The 17,407-nt window shown below is 47.9% G+C and overlaps 1 protein-coding gene across 1 annotated transcript in view; it reads left to right on the forward strand.

The window, feature by feature from the left end:
- ANXA6 (annexin A6) overlaps nucleotides 1-17,407 on the forward strand; it is a 58,768-nt gene that overhangs the window by 39,574 nt on the left and 1,787 nt on the right. The window contains exons 19-25 of the mRNA XM_050793651.1: nucleotides 1,319-1,398; nucleotides 1,971-2,024; nucleotides 9,186-9,203; nucleotides 9,995-10,088; nucleotides 11,273-11,368; nucleotides 14,810-14,868; nucleotides 16,583-16,705. Coding sequence (XP_050649608.1) covers nucleotides 1,319-1,398; nucleotides 1,971-2,024; nucleotides 9,186-9,203; nucleotides 9,995-10,088; nucleotides 11,273-11,368; nucleotides 14,810-14,868; nucleotides 16,583-16,705 — 524 coding nt within the window. The remainder of the gene's footprint in view (nucleotides 1-1,318; nucleotides 1,399-1,970; nucleotides 2,025-9,185; nucleotides 9,204-9,994; nucleotides 10,089-11,272; nucleotides 11,369-14,809; nucleotides 14,869-16,582; nucleotides 16,706-17,407) is intronic.

Here is a 17,407-nt window from a genome sequence, read left to right on the forward strand (position 1 = left end):
AAGCCCCTTGGGTGTGCCCATTCCTGTGTCTAGGGAAAGACAGGTGTCCTGGAAGGACAAAGGCCTGGAGGTATAAGAAGGCTTGGCTGGAAGTGGGAGGAGAGAACGTTCCAGAGAGGGAGGGCAACTTTAGGGGTGTGTAGTCCATGCAGTTCTACATGGCCCCACAGCCAGAAGGGCCCCACACTTGGTTGCATGCTATGCTCTCACTGTCCAGAAATTCTTAATTTTTAAGCAAGTGGCCCCATATTTTCATTCTGAAGAATCTTGAGTACCGGTCAAAAATGTTTAAATTGGCTAGGTGCAGTGGCTTACACCTGTAATCCCAGCACTTTGGGAGTCTGAGGCAGGTGGATAGCTTGAGCCCAGGAGTTCGAGACCAGCCTGGGCAACATGGCAAAACCCCATCTCTACAAAAAATATAAAAATTGGCTGGGTGCAGTGGCTCACTCCGTTAATCCCAGCACTTTGGGAGGCCAGGGTGGGTGTATCACTTGAGGTCAGGAGTTCGAGACCAACTTGGCTAACATGGTGAGACCCAATCTCTACTAAAAATGCAAAAATTAGCCAGGCGTGGTGGCATGCGCCTGTAGCCCCAGCTACTCAGGAGGCTGAGGCAGGAGGATCACTTGAACTTGGGAAGCAGAGGTTGCAGTGAGCCAAGATCACGCCACTGCACTCCAACCTGGGTGACAGAACGAGACTCGGCCTCAAAAAAAAAAAAAGCTAGCTAAGTGTGGCGGCACGTGCCTATAGTCCCAGCTACTCAGCAGACTGAGGTGGGAGGATCACCTGAGCCCAAGGAGGTCGAGGCTGTAGTGAGCCTTGATCATACCAACCACACTCCAGCCTGGGTGACAGAGTGAGACCCTGTCTCAAAAAAAAAAAAAAAAAGTTTAAATTTTTTATCTTATAAGCAGCTTTAAAATGGTAGAATTTTTGAGTACATGAGTGACATAGTCAGAGCTCTGCTTTTGGGTTTAGCAACTGCCATGCAGGAGGGAAGATGGAAGAGAGAATGACAACAGGGAGGTGACTTAAGAGGCTGTTAAATATTAAAGGCGAGATGCAATGGGACCTCAAGTGGCACAGCGCCGAGGGGATAGAGGGGAGGTGATGGGTTGATGAGAATGCCCATTGTCTTACAAAATCAGCAGGAGGATGGCTGGATGCCCCCCTGAGCCAGTTACAAACCCTTTCATTCCCACCTCCCCCTGCCAATACTGCCCTGGGTCAAGCCTGAGTTTCCTGGACCTCCCTCCCCACAACGAAATCCTTCTTGGCCAGCAGCTACCCACACCTCCTTTCTCTGTCTCAGACTATCACAAGTCCCTGGAGGATGCTCTGAGCTCAGACACATCCGGCCACTTCAGGAGGATCCTCATTTCTCTGGCCACGGTGAGTGAATTCATGGGCCTCAGGTCTGCTTGCCCATCTGGAGGCCTGGGAGGAAGGGAAGGTTCACTGAGTGGAGGGTACAGGGGAGTTAGAAGGAGTTGATGGAGAGGGAGTGTCTCCCCACTTGCCTCCTTAGAGTCCCACCACCTACCCCTGGTGTTGACTTGTCAGAGCTGGCGTGGTGCCACCTTCTCCAGACAGTCCTCCCTGGTGGCCCTTGGCCTGGGTTTTTGGGCCCCCAGCTCACACAACAAAGCCATGTGGGTGACCCTCTCCTGTGTTGTTACCTGGGAGCTTCTGTCACCATCTCTTGAATTCCCATAACAAAAATGGCAGGCCCTCATTGATGGTTACTGAGAGCTTCCTGTGTGTCGGGCATTGGTGCTGAGCGCCTTGCACACATTCTCAGTTAATGACCACAACAGCCTACTTATGGAGGCAGGATTTTCATCCCTGTGTAACTGATGAGGAAGAGCATTCAGAGAGGTGAAAATGAGCAGGGTGTGTGGTGGTGCAGAGATGGAGATGGGTCGATGCTTGGGGACTGACCTTTCTTGCTGCTTCTGCTGCAGGGGAATCGTGAGGAGGGAGGAGAAAACCTGGACCAGGCACGGGAAGATGCCCAGGTAAGACCCCCAGCCCACCCCAGTCACCTCTGCTGGGTGTCCCTGAGAAGTAGGTACAGCTTACGCGTGTCTACGCCAGGCCCTGTCTGCAAGCGAAGGCTCCTGGCAGGGGCGTGGTTGGTTTGATTGGCTGATACTTAGACTGCAGAAATGAGGTTTAGGAGTGTGGTGCTGGTATTACTGACATTTCCTAGGGGAATAGCAGGACCTTCAGAGCTGGCAGGGACCTGCAGATCACCCAGGTCAAAGCCCTGATGTTACAGTGGGAAAATGGAGGTCCAGAAAGGACAAATGACTTCTGAAAGTCACACAACAAGTCAGTGGCCCCAGTAGAATTGACCCCTAGAGAGCTGGTCTGGGAACTTGCTGAGAAGGGGGCTAACGGTCTTAGTTTATTATCTGTAAAATGGGACTGAGATTGGAGGGAGTGTCCTGGGACAAGCCTAGAAAGTAAGTTCCTCAAGGGCTGGACTCTTCATTTTGTTCACTAATATATCCAAAGTAACACATGATCAGTACTCAATAAATATTTGTTGAATGAATAGCAGGGAAAAGGGTTCTCTAGGAGTCTCTTGCCTAGTGAGCTTGAGGTTGGAAATGGCTTCTTACGGAAGTTGGACAACCCCAAATTCATTTTCCCTGAGGGTTCCTGTGGCTGGGCAGTCCCTACTGAGGCCAGTGCATTGTCCCCCACTGACCTGCACCTTGATCCCAGCACCCAGTAGCTTGACCCAGGTCCATGTCTCCATCTCTTCTGCCTGCCTCATCCTCCCACCCCCAAAAGCTGTGTCCAGAGATGTGGGGGAACAGATACCACAGACTGTGAATCCAGCCCCCATATTTTATAGTTGGTGAGTTAAAAAGAGCACTGATGGATTGAGAGGGAACCAACTTTTCTGTTCCCAGGTCCCATAACAGAAATGTGGTATATTACAACAGCATCTGAGCTGGAACCTGACAGTTACAGAACTGTAATTATAATTATTAGAATGCATACTACGATGCCAAGATTATTCTATATGTTTTTATGTTCCCCCTTTTTACTAGAGGAAAATGAAGCTCCTTAACCTATTGAAGGATACAGTTTCTAAGTGGTGGTGGTTTGATCTGAACTCAGGCTTGCCTGACTCCAGAGTCTATGCTTAATTCCATTTACAGTAATATCCTCCAAGACCCAGTACAGTTAAGGTCTCCTGCAGCTTCCACATCAAGTAGCTGTTGTTGTCCAGTTGTCCAACCCTTGCTTTGGAATATGGTTGTCAAAAGCTGCAGGGTTACATTTAAATGTATGGTATTTCAGCTACATTGTGGGCACATGGATGGGGGCTAGGCTGAGAACCCAGCCAGATACTAGGGGGGCTTGCTGAGACCACATTTCATTCACTCATTCAACGGATGTTTATTAAGTATTACTGTGAACAGCCTTGTGTGCTGCTGAGAGGTTTTTTTTTTAAATCTCAGCTCTCACCCCAAATCTGTCCTCCAACCCTAAATTGATCTTCCGGGGAATGTTTCTGCCTGTGCCTGGTTTGCCAATGAGGCTGTGCTTCCAATTGCCGCTAGCAGGGGGCAGTGGTGGGCCTTGCTGATAGCTGCTTCGCAAAAGGAGAGAAGTGGAGAGAGAGAACCCGGGTGGAAATAGCTAAGGGACCCTTGAGCCAGATCCCTGCCCAACTCGGCTATTTCTCCAGATTTAGGATGCTAGACCCCAGCTCATTTTCTTGTAACTAGCAGTACATTCTTTTATAGAAACTAGAAAATAAAGAGAAGCCAAAAAAGACTCCATAACCTAATAGTAATAACCATTGTCAGTATTGTAGTATACATTATTGTAGTTGTTTCTCTATGTATATATAAAAGTGGATTCTTGGCCGGGCGCGGTGGCTCAAGCCTGTAATCCCAGCACTTTGGGAGGCCGAGGCAGGCGGATCACGAGGTCAGGAGATCGAGACCATCCTGGCTAACACAGTGAAACCCCGTCTCTACTAAAAAATACAAAAAACTAGCCAGGCGAGGTGGCAGGCACCTGTAGTCCCAGCTACTCCGGAGGCTGAGGCAGGAGAATGGCGTGAACCCGGGAGGTGGAGCTTGCAGTGAGCTGAGATCCGGCCACTGCACTCCAGCCCTGGCCACAGAGCGAGACTCCGTCTCAAAAAAAAAAAAAAAGTGGATTCTTTATTTCTGACAGTTAAAAATTAATACTATGTGAATATTGTTGCACTTTTTAATCAACAATATCATTTAATGGCTGTATACTGTTCGTATCTGAATCTATCATGTTATTTAACCAGGCTTCTTCCTAGTAGCAAACTCTTTTATCACATTCATGAATTATTCCTTAGAATGAATTTCCAGAGATGAAATGGAAACGCGGGAGCAAAATGTGTATAAAAATTAAGGGCATTTGATAGAGCTGAGTCAAGCTCCTCCTTAGATAATGCACATGAGTACTTGGCAGTTTGTATTTGCCTGTTTTATACTCCCTGGCGGTCTCTCACTCTGGATGTCTAGAACACCCTCAAGCTCTTAGAAGTCTGGGTCTGTTATTAACCAGTTGAACATATGTCCAGTTTCCACCTGTGGCCCCACAGTAATTGTTAATAGCTTCCCCTTTCACTCTGTCATCCAATTTGAGCAATAAATTATAGATAACTAATTATTATAGACCCACCATGAAATGAAGGATTGTGGTCATTTTTAGATAATCAATACTCAGACCTTTTTTTTTATTCTTTCTTTTTTCTTTTCATTTTCATTTTTTTTAGATGGAGTCTTGCTCTGTCACCCAGGCTGGAGTGCAGTGGTGCAATCTCAGCTCACTGCAACCTCTGCCTCCTGGGTTCAAGCAATTCTCCTGCCTCAGCCTCCTGAGTAGCTGGGATTATAGGCGCCCACCACCATGCCCAGCTAATTTTTTTGTATTTTTAGTAAAGACGGGGTTTCACCATATTGGCCAGGCTGGTCTCGAACTCCTGACTTCAAGTGATCCGTCCGCCTCAGCCTCCCAAAGTGCTAGGATTACAGGTGTGAGCCACCATGCTCGGACCAGACTTTTAAAAATATAACAGCTTTCTTGAAATAGAATTAATCTACCATATTATTGACCAGCTTTATTGAAATAGAATTCACCTACCATATTATTGACCAGCTTTATTGAAATAGAATTCATCTACCATACTATTGACCAGCTTTACTGAAATAGAATTCATCTACCGTACTATTGACCCATTTAAAATATTGAAATAGAATTCATCTACAATACTATTGACCCATTTAAAGTGTACAATTCAGTGGTTTTTAGTATCTTCACAGACTTAATGCAACCATCACCACAATCAATTTTAGAACATTTCATCACCCCCAAAAGAAACTCCATACACATTAGCTGTCACTCCTTATGTCCTCCTAACCCCCCAGCCCTAAGCAACTGCTAATCTACTTTCTGTGTCTCCAGATGTGCCTCTTCTGAACATCTCATGTAAATACAGTGATATAATACGTGGCCTTTTGGACTGGCTTCTTCACTTAAGAAAACACTAATTTAAACACTGTGTTAAACACTTAACAGTGTTTTCAAGGGTCACCCATGTTGTAGCATGTTGGGACTCCCTTTTCATTGCCAAATAATATTCCATTATCCATTCATCAGCTGTTGGACATTTGGGTTATTTCCACCTTTTGGCTACTATGACTAATGCTGCTCTAAACATTTGTGTACAAGTTTGTGTACCAGTTTTTGTGTGCACATATGTTTTCATTTCTCTTAGATAGAATTTCTGGGTCATATGAGAACTCTAAGTTTAACCATTTGAAGAACTGTCCAGATTAATTTTTGCATGAAGTAGCTAGGCTAATAAGAACAAGCTTTTGTGGTGAATATTAATTTAGTGCCCCATCACTTTTTTTTTTTTTTTTTACATTACAGATATTATTATCTTAAAGATGCTTTGAAAAACCTAATATGTCTAGGGTTCTCTGACCTGTGTAAATGAGAAGGATTGGGACTTTTGAGTCTTTTCTGTTAAATCTTTAAAACATGTCCCTCTCCCTCTCTTCTTAAAAATGATACAGTTTTATTTAGCATAAGTTTTTACAAATTTTTGATAAAATACATATAAACTTTACCATATTAATCATTTTATTTATTTATTTTTGGAGATGGAGTTTTCCTCTTGTTGCCCAGGCTGGAGTGCAATGTTGCAATTTGGCTCACTACAACCTCCACCTCCCGGGTTCAAGTGATTCTCCTGCCTCACCCTCCTGAGTAGCTGGGATTACAGGCACCCACGACCACGCCCAGCTAATTTTTTTGTAGTTTTAGTAGAGACAGGGTTTCACCATGTTGGCCAGACTGGTCTCAAACTCCTGACCTCAGGTGATCCACCTGCCTCAGCCTCCCAAAGTGCTGGGATTACAGGCATGAGTCATCATGCCTGGCCAATCATTTTGAAGTATACAGTTCAGTGGCATTAAGTACATTCACATGTTGGGCAGCCATCACCACCAGCCATCTCGAAAACTGTTTTCATCGTGCAAAACCAAAACTCTGGACCCATTCAACAGTCACTTCCCATTCTCCCTTCCCCCAGCCCCTGGCAACCACCATTCTTCCTATGTCTGTGAATTTGACTACTCTAGGGACTTCATGTAAGTGGAATTATACAGTATTTATGCTTTTATGACTGGCTTCCTTTACCTAGTATGATGTCCTTGGGGTTCAACTAGGTTTTTGTTTTGTGACGTTTGAGACATAACGGGGTGACAGGTTCTCACACTGTCACACAGGTTGGAGTGCAGAGGTGCAATCTTGGCTCACTGCAACCTCCGCCTTCTAGGCTCAAGCAATCCTCCCACCTCAGCGCCCCAAGTAGCTGGGATTACAGGCGTGCGCCACCATGCTCAGCGAATTTTTTGGTAGAGCAGGGTTTCTCCATGTTGTCCAGGCTGGTCTCAAACTCATAGGCTCAAGTGATCCTCCCACCTGGGCCTCCCAAAGTCCTGGGATAACAGGTGTGAGCTACTGCACCTGGTGTAGGTTGTTTTTAATACAGAAAAATATTTAAAAAACCAGAAACAGCCTATAATCCTAGTAGCCTTGATAACTCTTATTTAAGATTTAAAATGAAATAATATTTTTGCATATTTAAGAAATAAAACTTCAGGAAGAATAAAAAGAAATGCAAAAGCTTTCCTGCATAGTACCTCTCCTCGAAGGTGTCTTGACAGTTTCTTAAGTACTTCCCAGGAAGTATGAGAAAGTGAGTGTTTATTTATTTATTTATTTTTGAATCTAGATGAAAGAAACACTATTTTACACAAAAATATGCTATACTTTACTTCTTCACTTAATTTAAATGGAAACTCTCGTTATCAGCATTGTAGATTAATCTCATCCTTTGTAAGAATTGCATGGATTGTTACCATTGATTGGATAATCCATAGCCTGTTTAACAAGTCAATCTCAGGATGGTTTACAGTTTTTCTCTGTTACGAAAAATGCTGACCGGGCGTGGTGGCTCAAGCCTGTAATCCCAGCACTTTGGGAGGCCGAGGCGGGTGGACCACCTAAGGTCAGGAGTTGGAGATCATCCTGGTCAGCATTGTGAAACCCCATCTCTACTAAAAATACAAAAAAAAATTAACTGGACGTGGTGGCACATGCCTGTAATCCCAGCTACAGGCTGAGGCAGGAGAATCGCTTGAATCTGGGAGGTGGAGGTTGCAGCGAGCCGAGATCGTGCCACTGCACTCCAGTCTGGGCAACAGAGTGAGACGAAAGAGAGAGAGAGAGAGAGAGAAAGGGAAAGAATGGAAGGAAGGAGAAGGAAGGAAAGAAAGATGCTGCCATGGGAAGGAAGGAAGGGAGGGAGGGAGGGAGAAAGGGAGGAAGGGGAGAGAAGAGAAGAGAAAGATGCTGCTATGGGCCAGGTGCGGTGTCTCATGCCTATGATCTCCACTTTGGGGGACCAACGCAGGAGGATCGCTTGAGGCTAGACTGGACAACAAAGTGAGACCCCTTCTCTACAAAAAATTAAAAAATTAGCTGGGTGTGGTGGCACACACCTGTAGTCCCAGCTACTCACGAGGCTGAGGCAGGAGAATCACTTGAGCCTAGGAGGTCAAGGTTGCAGTGAGCTGTGATTATGCCACCGTACTCCAGCCTGGGCAATAGAGCAAGCAAGACCCTGTCTCCAAAAAGAAGAAAGAATGCTGCAGTGAATAGTCTTGTATTCTATCGTGGAAGACTTTTGCCAGAATATCTGTAGGGCAAATTCCTAGCAATATAATTGCTTGATCAAATGTCATAGGCCTTTTAACTTTTAATGGACATTGCCAATTATGCAATGAAAAGAAGAGGAAGGTTTCCAGAGCATAGGCTGTAGTGAAGTTTATAAAGAGTTCAGTCTATCCAATAGAATAAAGTCAGCAGAGTTTCTGGGGGAAAGGCGAAAGCAATACGCAGCTTGGGTACACGAGCCTGGGTATTTTGTTCCCAGGCTCCCCAAGTCACAGCTATTTGCCTAACAAAATTGTGTCCTAACCACAGAATTCTGCGCTCTGCATAGTGCAGTGATTAAAAGTAACCCTTGTAAAATGACTTTCCCATCAGTGTTTGCTGTGTGCCCCCAGGCAGGTCAGCTCCCCTCAAGGCCTCAGCTGTCTGGTCTTTCCTGTCTTTAACACGAAAGCTAAAATGACATGTCTCTTGCCTTGGAACTCTGAATATGCTAAAGGGTGCGGAGAACTTTGCACTGCTCACATTTACATCTCAGTGGTTCTGTAAGGAAGTGGCAGCGATTATTTCTTTCCACTTTCAGACAAAGAAACCGAGGCCTGGAATCTGCTCTAGGTTTTGGGGGCGAAGAGCAGAGTGTTCCCCGTTTCTGTGTCTTTCTCTTATCCCTCAGGTGAACACGTTTTTAGTTATTGCCAGGCCTTTCCCCATTCTGAGCTCCAGCCCAAAAGGTCATAGGAAGGTATTTTTCTGTTGTCCCTGCCCCACTTCCCATCGCATCCCGGGTTCTCTCCAGTCTCTTGGGACATCTCCCACTCCCAGCCAGGCCCCTCACCCTGCACCCCAGGGCCCCAGCACCAGCTTCCCCGGCCTCCTCTGACTCTTGCCTCCCTTCTCTCCCTCCTCTCTCCCCTCCCTGCTCTCAGGTGGCTGCTGAGATCTTGGTGAGTGTCCTGTTCTTCATTTGGGTTTTAACGGCCTCTGAGTAAAGTCCGCCTTTACTGGGCCAAGCGGGGCAATATCAAGCAGTGATTTGGGAGCTTGCTGTGCGGCTTCTCTCTCTCCCCTTCAGGGCGCCTTAAGGACCCTGCTTGGTAAAAGATAGGCCAGGCAAGTGTTTCCCAAACTTCAGCTAATCATCTCTGGCATGATTTGTGCTGTGTAACCACCAACTGTTAATACTGATCTTTAAATCGACTCACTTTTAAACCCAAAATGAGTTAAGGGGAATTTAGTATCAGTATAAATAGAACTAGTAGCTGGCTAGAAGACAACCGTGGAAACACTAATATGCAGTGTGATCGGGTATGTTTGCCCTTGACGCCGCTTGGGGAAACACTGGCCAGGCCATCTTCCCTGCATATGACCCCATACACACTTCCCAGAGGGCCTTGCGGAAAGGTTGAGGGATGGAAGGGGAACTCCCAGTTGCTACGCTCAGGGCCTGTGCGGGTCCTCCCAGGAGCCCCGGTCCCATGGCCCCGAGGCTAGGATGGAAGTTCCCAGTGCTAAGCCCATCTGTGTCAGATCACAGGGTCCTTGTGAACTGGAGAGGGGAATGTAGAAGCCATTGTGCTTGAGGAAGGAAGAGGGGACCAGTCTCAGCCCCCTTGGATGGCTGTGTGAGCCCAGCTTCTGATTGCCCTCAGCCCAGGCAAAGACATGAAAGTGAATAATAACCAAGGCTTTCTCATGTCTCCCCTCCCAAATCCTTGCTCCAACCGGGGCTCTGCAGGAAATAGCAGACACACCCAGCGGAGACAAAACTTCCTTGGAGACACGGTTCATGACGATCCTGTGTACCCGGAGCTATCCGCACCTCCGGAGAGGTGAGGCCTGACCTCCTCCCTTCCCAGCTCAGCAGGAAGAGCCCGGAATCTGATGAGAGCCTCTCATCTCTCTGTGGCAAGAGGAGCCAGTTGCCCACCCACCCCCTCCTTAACCCAGCAGTAGTGTATCATGGGTGACGGTGACTCTGGAGCCCTGGATTCTAGTCCTGGCTCTACCGCTTATACCTCACCTTCCTTCTCCTCCTTAAGGAAGCAGGTGGGATGGCGGGGATTAGGGATAGCAACTGGATTTCACCTCAAAGGCCAACTCTGAAAGAGTGGTAGCAGCTGCCTAGAATGCTGGGTTGAGAAGGATTCTGGGACCCCGCGTCGTGATTCACTGGCGATGCCTGCCAGGAGCAAGGCAGTGAGAGGTGGTGGCCGCACAAGACCCACATAGATGTCTTTGAACCACAGACTGCCACATGCACAGGGCACACCTGTATGCAGTGACCCTGGTGCTCAGTGATCATGAAGTGTCCTGCACTGAGACATTTACATTTTAATATGCATTTGTCTAGCACTTCGCAGTATTTAAGGTGCTTTAGCATAGTGGCTAAAAGAATGGACTTGGGCACTGGACCGCCTTGATTTGAATACCCACTTAACAGCCATGTGACCTTAGGCAAGTTACCAAATCTCTGCGCCTGAGCTCCCTTACGTAGGAATCAGGGTTTTAGTTCCACCTCACATGACAGTTGTGAAGATACAAAAAACACAACACACATAAAGCACTGGCACAATGCCTGACTCAGTGAGTGTTTCCTGAGTATTATCGTTGTGTCTTTATCCCAACCGGACATGGGAGGAAGAGGAGGCCCAGAAAGGAGAGGATTCACCCAAGGTCCCTCAGTGAGCTGGGGCAGAACCATGACTAGGACCCATGCTCCTTTTACTACCCCAGCCTGGGTTGCCAGAACTTGGCTGAGGTTCTGAGGCCATTGGCCAGGCACGGGGACTGACTTGGGACAGATTTGGCTCTGAGCTCACAGCAGCCTTGATGTCAGAGCTTCTCTATCAGGATGATCTTGCCCAGTGCATTTAGGCCTGGGCTGTGGCCATATCTGCTGCCCTTCCACTTTCTCAGGCACAGCCTGTGGGAGGCACTGGGTGGGGCTGAGTAGGGGTCCTCCCCCTCCTGCACTGAAGCTCACCCCCACCTCTGGGGCTTCTCTTGTGGCCAGTCTTCCAGGAGTTCATCAAGATGACCAACTATGACGTGGAGCACACCATCAAGAAGGAGATGTCTGGGGATGTCAGGGACGCATTCGTGGCCATTGGTAACTGGCAGGGACTAAGGGAAGGGCTGGGGGCACTGGCAACTCGCCCAGATTCTCTGGAAGAATAGAACCTTGGCAGCCTCCGAAGCTAGTACTGGAAAGTAAACACTGCCACAGTTCACCTCCAGGGGTGCTGCCAAATGTGTGATTGTGCAGGAGTGTCTTGAGGTCTGTTCCAGGCTGCAGGAGAAGGTGAGAAAATAGCTGTCGCTGGGGAAGGACCAGGAAGACTGGGGCAGGCAGGGGAGGGGCACGCTGTCCTGCACAACTAGGGTGTGTACACACACACACCATACACACACTTGACACACACACTTAACATGTACAAGACACATACTGTACATACACACATTCTCACATGTGACTTATACATAAAACACGTTACATATGCATGTGACAGGTGCATACCACACATACACACATCACATACACACATACTTCACACACAGAACACATTATACATACACATACATGCTACGCCCCCACAAGACACTACACCTGCACACACACACCACTCACACACTATGCACACATGACCCATGCACACCACATATACACACCACACATGCACACGCATACAAGACACATACACGTTAGATGCAGACGACACACACACACACCCTCGTCTCCTCTCAGTACCTGGCTTTTTGGTTACACTTATATAATTTGAGCTCTTGACTTTGAAAAGGTTTTTTCCTTTTGGATCTTAATTTCACCGTGTATAAATATGGATGAGTGGATATGGGTTGGGGCTGAAGTTATTCTCATTAGTATTCATCATTAGTGGTATCTTGTTTCATTTACTGTAAAACGCATTGCATCAATGCACTTTTTTAAAATCTTACCAAGAGGTGTCGGGGGAAGATTTTCACATAATTGCCATCAATTATAAAACACATCTTGATTTCAGAGACACTAAAATGTGGGGGAAAGGTGTGTTAGATTGGGTGAAGTAGAGATGGTGGTAGGGGGTTGTTTAGCATGTGATGGGCCTTTACCACCCAGGACCAATATCTAGGAGGCGGGATAGCCCAGTGGGTAAAAGCATGGACTCCAGGTTGAATCTCTGCTCTGCCACTTCCACACTGTGTATCCTTGGGCAGGTCACGAAACCTCTGTGTCTCAATTTCCTCCTTTGTAAAGTGGAGATAACAATAGTGCCCAGCCCATAGGGTGGATTTTGTAAGGCTGAAATTAGCTAATTATACGTAAGGCACTTGGAACGGTGCCTCTTGGCATGTAATACTCACTGGGCAAGGGTTAGTTTTTATTGTTGTTTCACGCCAAGCCCTGTGCAAAGTTAGTTGCACACAGGTTTAGTTGCATTCTCACCAGGTGCTCTTACCAGCTTATCTTACAAAGAGGACACTGCATTCAGAGAGGTTTGTAGTAGTAGAACCAGGCCTCAAACCACAGGCTGCCTACATCCAAAGCTCATGTTCTGTAGCCTTTGGAGACACTTTGAGATTCCTACCCTCCTCGTGTATTTCCCTCTTTCCTTTCTCCTCCCACCTTGAACAGGTCTACACATGCAAACACACACCACAACACCATTTCACACCCCTCCATCTAGTGTCAGGCATCAGGGTCCCCTGTGACAGATGGACAGGCTCAGTTCTTAGGATGGCTTGTGGGGTTGGTTACAAAGGAGAGAAGTTTCTGCCCAGCGTGCTTCTTAGCCAGACTGATAAAGCCCTAGGTCTGAAGTCAGGGGAGGCTTCCTGGAGGTGGTGTCATGACTGGGGACGTGGACATCAAGTACAGCCTTGCAGGATGGGACTTGATTTAGAGAGAGAGTGTAGTGAAGGGCAGATAGGAAATGCATCTATCCAGGAAGGACAGAGGGACACAGGAATTTGCAGTTCTGGGAATGGAGGAGCAAGGGCCATGAGGTTGCAAAGGAGGCCAGGAGCTTTGACGTTCAAGCCAAGGAGCTTGGGATTTGTTTGGGAGGTAGTAGGGAGATATGTAAGGAGCTGGAGATGGAAGATGTGTGATGTGATCTTTCCCACGGGATTCCTGAGCCTGTGGCAGAGGAGTCTCTTGCTTGACTCTGCCACTGGACTACACAACTCCAGCCTCTTGCCATCTCTTCTCGTTATATCCAGAGTCATTCCAGCTATAGTACTGGTGTCTGGTTTCTCCTTTCTAAGCTGTCTGAGACACGCGTGCGTGGGCTCTGGAGCCTTGCAGTCAAGCAGCTGTGAAGGGCTAGAGAACCCTAGGCCTTGAGAAAGGGCGGGGTTGGTGAAACCAGGCAGGCATTATCTGGGGTCAGGGTAGGGAGCAGCAGCTGCCAATACTGCAAGATTGTTCAGGCCGGGCGCGGTGGCTCAAGCCTGTAATCCCAGCACTTTGGGAGGCCGAGACGGGCGGATCACGAGGTCAGCAGATCGAGACCATCCTGGCTGACACGGTGAAACCCCGTCGCTACTAAAAAATACAAAAAACTAGCCGGGCGAGGTGGCGGGCGCCTGTAATCCCAGCTACTCGGGAGGCTGAGGCAGGAGAATGACGTGAACCTGGGAGGCGGAGCTTGCAGTGAGCTGAGATCCGGCCATTGCACTCCAGCCTGGGCGGCAGAGCGAGACTCCGTCTCAAAAAAAAAAAAAAAAAAAAAAAGATTGTTCAGGCCCTGGGGCAACACTCAGCACCAGGGATTTACATGGTCCCTTAAGTTTTACCAGCGGACAGCCATTCTTTGGAGCAGTATGTCTCTACATCAGTAACTCTCAAGCATTAGGCTGCACCAACGCAGGTTGGCCAGCCATCCTGATTCGCACAAGGCTTTCAGTGCTATTAGGGTGGTGCAAAAGTCATTGCAGTTTTGCCATTGAAAGTGATGGCAAAAATTGGAATTACTTTGGCACCAACCTAACAAAACCTGGAATGTCCCAGGCAAACTAGGACAAGCTAGTCACTCACCTCCAGAGTTTCATATTCAGCATATCTGGGGTGACGCGTGAGAATCTGCCTTCCTTCCAAGTTTTCAAGCGATGCTAATGTTGTTGGTCCGGAAACCACACTTTGAGAACCACTGCTCAAGATCTTTCTAAAATCTGAGTCTTCAGGGTGGAGCCTAAACCCTGAGTTTTAAACAAGCTTCTTGGGTGATTCCGACGCATTTAAAAGTTTTGAGGCCCTATGCTTTGGGTTCGTGAGGAGTTAATTACCTTTGAATCCTCTCCTAACCTTGGTTAGCTGTAAGCACCTTAGAAGGAAGAGAGTTGCGACCAAGTGAGAGCCAGGCCTAGGGATGAGCCAGAGGAGGAAGCATGGGGAAGGGGAGCGAAGGTGTTGCCTGAGCATGACCCTGGGGTTGATAATGATCTGCAGACCCATGAAAGGATAGACGAGGTGGGGAGATGGGGGAGGCCAGTCCAGAGTCTGGGTTCACAGCCTCTGACCACATTCCCCGCATCTCTCTGCTCTTCCTACCAGTTCAAAGTGTCAAGAACAAACCTCTCTTCTTTGCCGACAAACTTTACAAATCCATGAAGGTAAGAAAACGTGCTGGCGTTCCTTTCCCTTCAAGCACTGACTTATGTACACACACACAGATGTGCACCGTCCCCCAGATCAGGATTCCTGGCAGCTGTTTCTTCCCATTTGACATTTATCAGCATCTGCCCTTTTCTGGCTGTAGGATGGTATTTCCCCGTTGGGGGTGATTTCCCCCGCCTTCTCCCCAGGAGGATATTTGGCAATATCCAGACACATTTTTGGTCATCACAACTTGGAGGGTGTTGCTACCGGCATCTGGTGGGGAGAGAACAGGGATGCTGGCGGGGAGAGAACAGGGATGCTGGCGGGGAGAGAACAGGGATGCTGGCGGGGAGAGAACAGGGATGCTGGCGGGGAGAGAACAGGGATGCTGGCGGGGAGAGAACAGGGATGCTGGCGGGGAGAGAACAGGGATGCTGGCGGGGAGAGAACAGGGATGCTGTTAAACAGCCTCAGCGCACAGGATTAGCTTGCGCAACAAAGAATGATCCAGCCCCAAATGCCAAAGTTGAGAAATGTGCTCTGGTTGCACAGGGCTGGGTAGGACACAGTCTCTGCCCTCTCAGAGCTCACAGCCTATCAGGTGACACAGGATCTCCTATGACAAATAGTCATCAGAGGTCACAGGCGCTCCCCTCTGAGTCTAGGCCTGCCCTTCCGGGAGAGCCCAAGCCACACTGACCACCCTCTCCACCACTGGAGTCTCAACTGCTGACAGCCTGGGCAGGCAGGAGGGTAGGAAGGAGCCTGAGACTCTCAGCCTACTGTCTCCAAATGTGACAACCATTCATTGAGCACTCACTGTGCGTCAAGCCTGTGCTAAGGGCTTCATCTCTCTGACCACAGTTGACCCTTATGGCAGTCCTGTGAAGTTGTGGTAGCATCCTCATTTGATAGAGGAGGAAACTCAGGCCTAGGTAGGGTAAAACGTAGCCCACATTTACGCAGCTCCTAAGAGGCAGAGCTGGGACTCGAACCTAGCTCTGACTCCTAGGCTGGTGCTTGTAGCTCCCTGGGGGCAGAGGCAGCTCTGGCTGCCTACACATTCCATGCCCTGTGCCTACTCTTTGGGCTCGGTGGTAATTTCCTAGGGCTGGTATAACAAATTCCACAAATCGGGTGACAACAGAAATTTATTCTCTCATAGTTCTGGAGGCCAAAAGTCCAAAATCAAGGTGTTGCCTGGGTTGGGTCGTCCTGGAGGCTCTGGGGGAGAAACTCTCCCCTGCCTCTCCTAGCTTCTGGTGGTTGCCAGAAGTCCCTGGTGTTTCCTGGCTGTGAATGCATCACTCCAGTCTCTGCCTCTGTCCTCACCTCGTCTCTTTGCTGTTTGTATGTCTGTGCTCTCCCTCTTATAAAGATATTGGTTATTGGTTTAGGCTTCAATCTAATTCAGTATGCCTTCATCTTAACTAATTACATGTGCAAAGACCTTATTTCTAAATTACATCATATTCTGAGGTTCCAGGTGGACATGAATTTTGGAGGGGACACTATTCAACCCATACACGTCTTTTTTGCATGTCAGTCTGGCCAGTCCTGGGCACGGGGGGATTTTGGTCAGGACTATTTGCAGAAGGCAGAGGGAGAACATACACCCTGTTGTTGGAAGGAACAAGGGAGAGAGGCAGATGGGATACCACTGTTTCTTGCCTGACTGGGCTCTGTCTCTCCTTCTGCCTGTGTGTCCCTCCTGCCTGGCTCCACCAGGGTGCTGGCACAGATGAGAAGACTCTCACCAGGATCATGGTCTCCCGCAGTGAGATTGACCTGCTCAACATCCGGCGGGAATTCATTGAGAAATACGACAAGTCTCTCCACCAAGCCATTGAGGTAAGCGGAGGGGCTAGAGGTTAGCGAGAAGGGGATGACTGTCAGATCCCTAATGTAAGATTAGGAGTCTTCATTCCCATGGACTTTCTCCCAGTGGGTTACTGCTTAGAACAGCCAGGATATCGAAATGAAGGGGGTCTGTATTGCATTGTTTATACCAAAATCAATTCCAGAAGAATCAAAGGTTTATAATTAAAGATTTCCAAATAAAACAGGAGCCCATTTTTTGCTTTTTTTAAAACAATGTTATGGAAGTGTAACTTACATATCATGGGTAGGTGCGGTGGCTCACACCTGTAATCACAGCACGTTGGGAGGCCAAGGCGGGTGGATCACTTGAGGTCAAAAGTTCAAGACCAGCCTGGCCAACATAGTGAAAACCCCGTCTCTACTAAAGATACAAAAATTAACTGGGTGTGTTGGCTAATGCCTGTAGTCCCAGCTACTCGGGAGGCTGAGGCAGGAGAATCGCTTGAACCCAGGAGGCGGAGGTTGCAGTGAGCTGAGATCATGCCACTGCACTCCGGCCTGGGCAACAGAGCAAGACTCCGTCTCAAAAACAGACAAACAAAAAACTTACAAATCATAAAATTCACCAATTTTAAGGGTACAATTCAACAGTTTTTAGTACATTTACTGAGTTATACAACCATCCCCATAATGCAGCCAGTTTCCAAACACTTCTCTCATCCCACTAAGCTC

This window comes from Macaca thibetana, chromosome 6 (assembly GCF_024542745.1).
Source record: "Macaca thibetana thibetana isolate TM-01 chromosome 6, ASM2454274v1, whole genome shotgun sequence".
In the NCBI taxonomy this organism is placed as follows: domain Eukaryota; kingdom Metazoa; phylum Chordata; class Mammalia; order Primates; family Cercopithecidae; genus Macaca; species Macaca thibetana.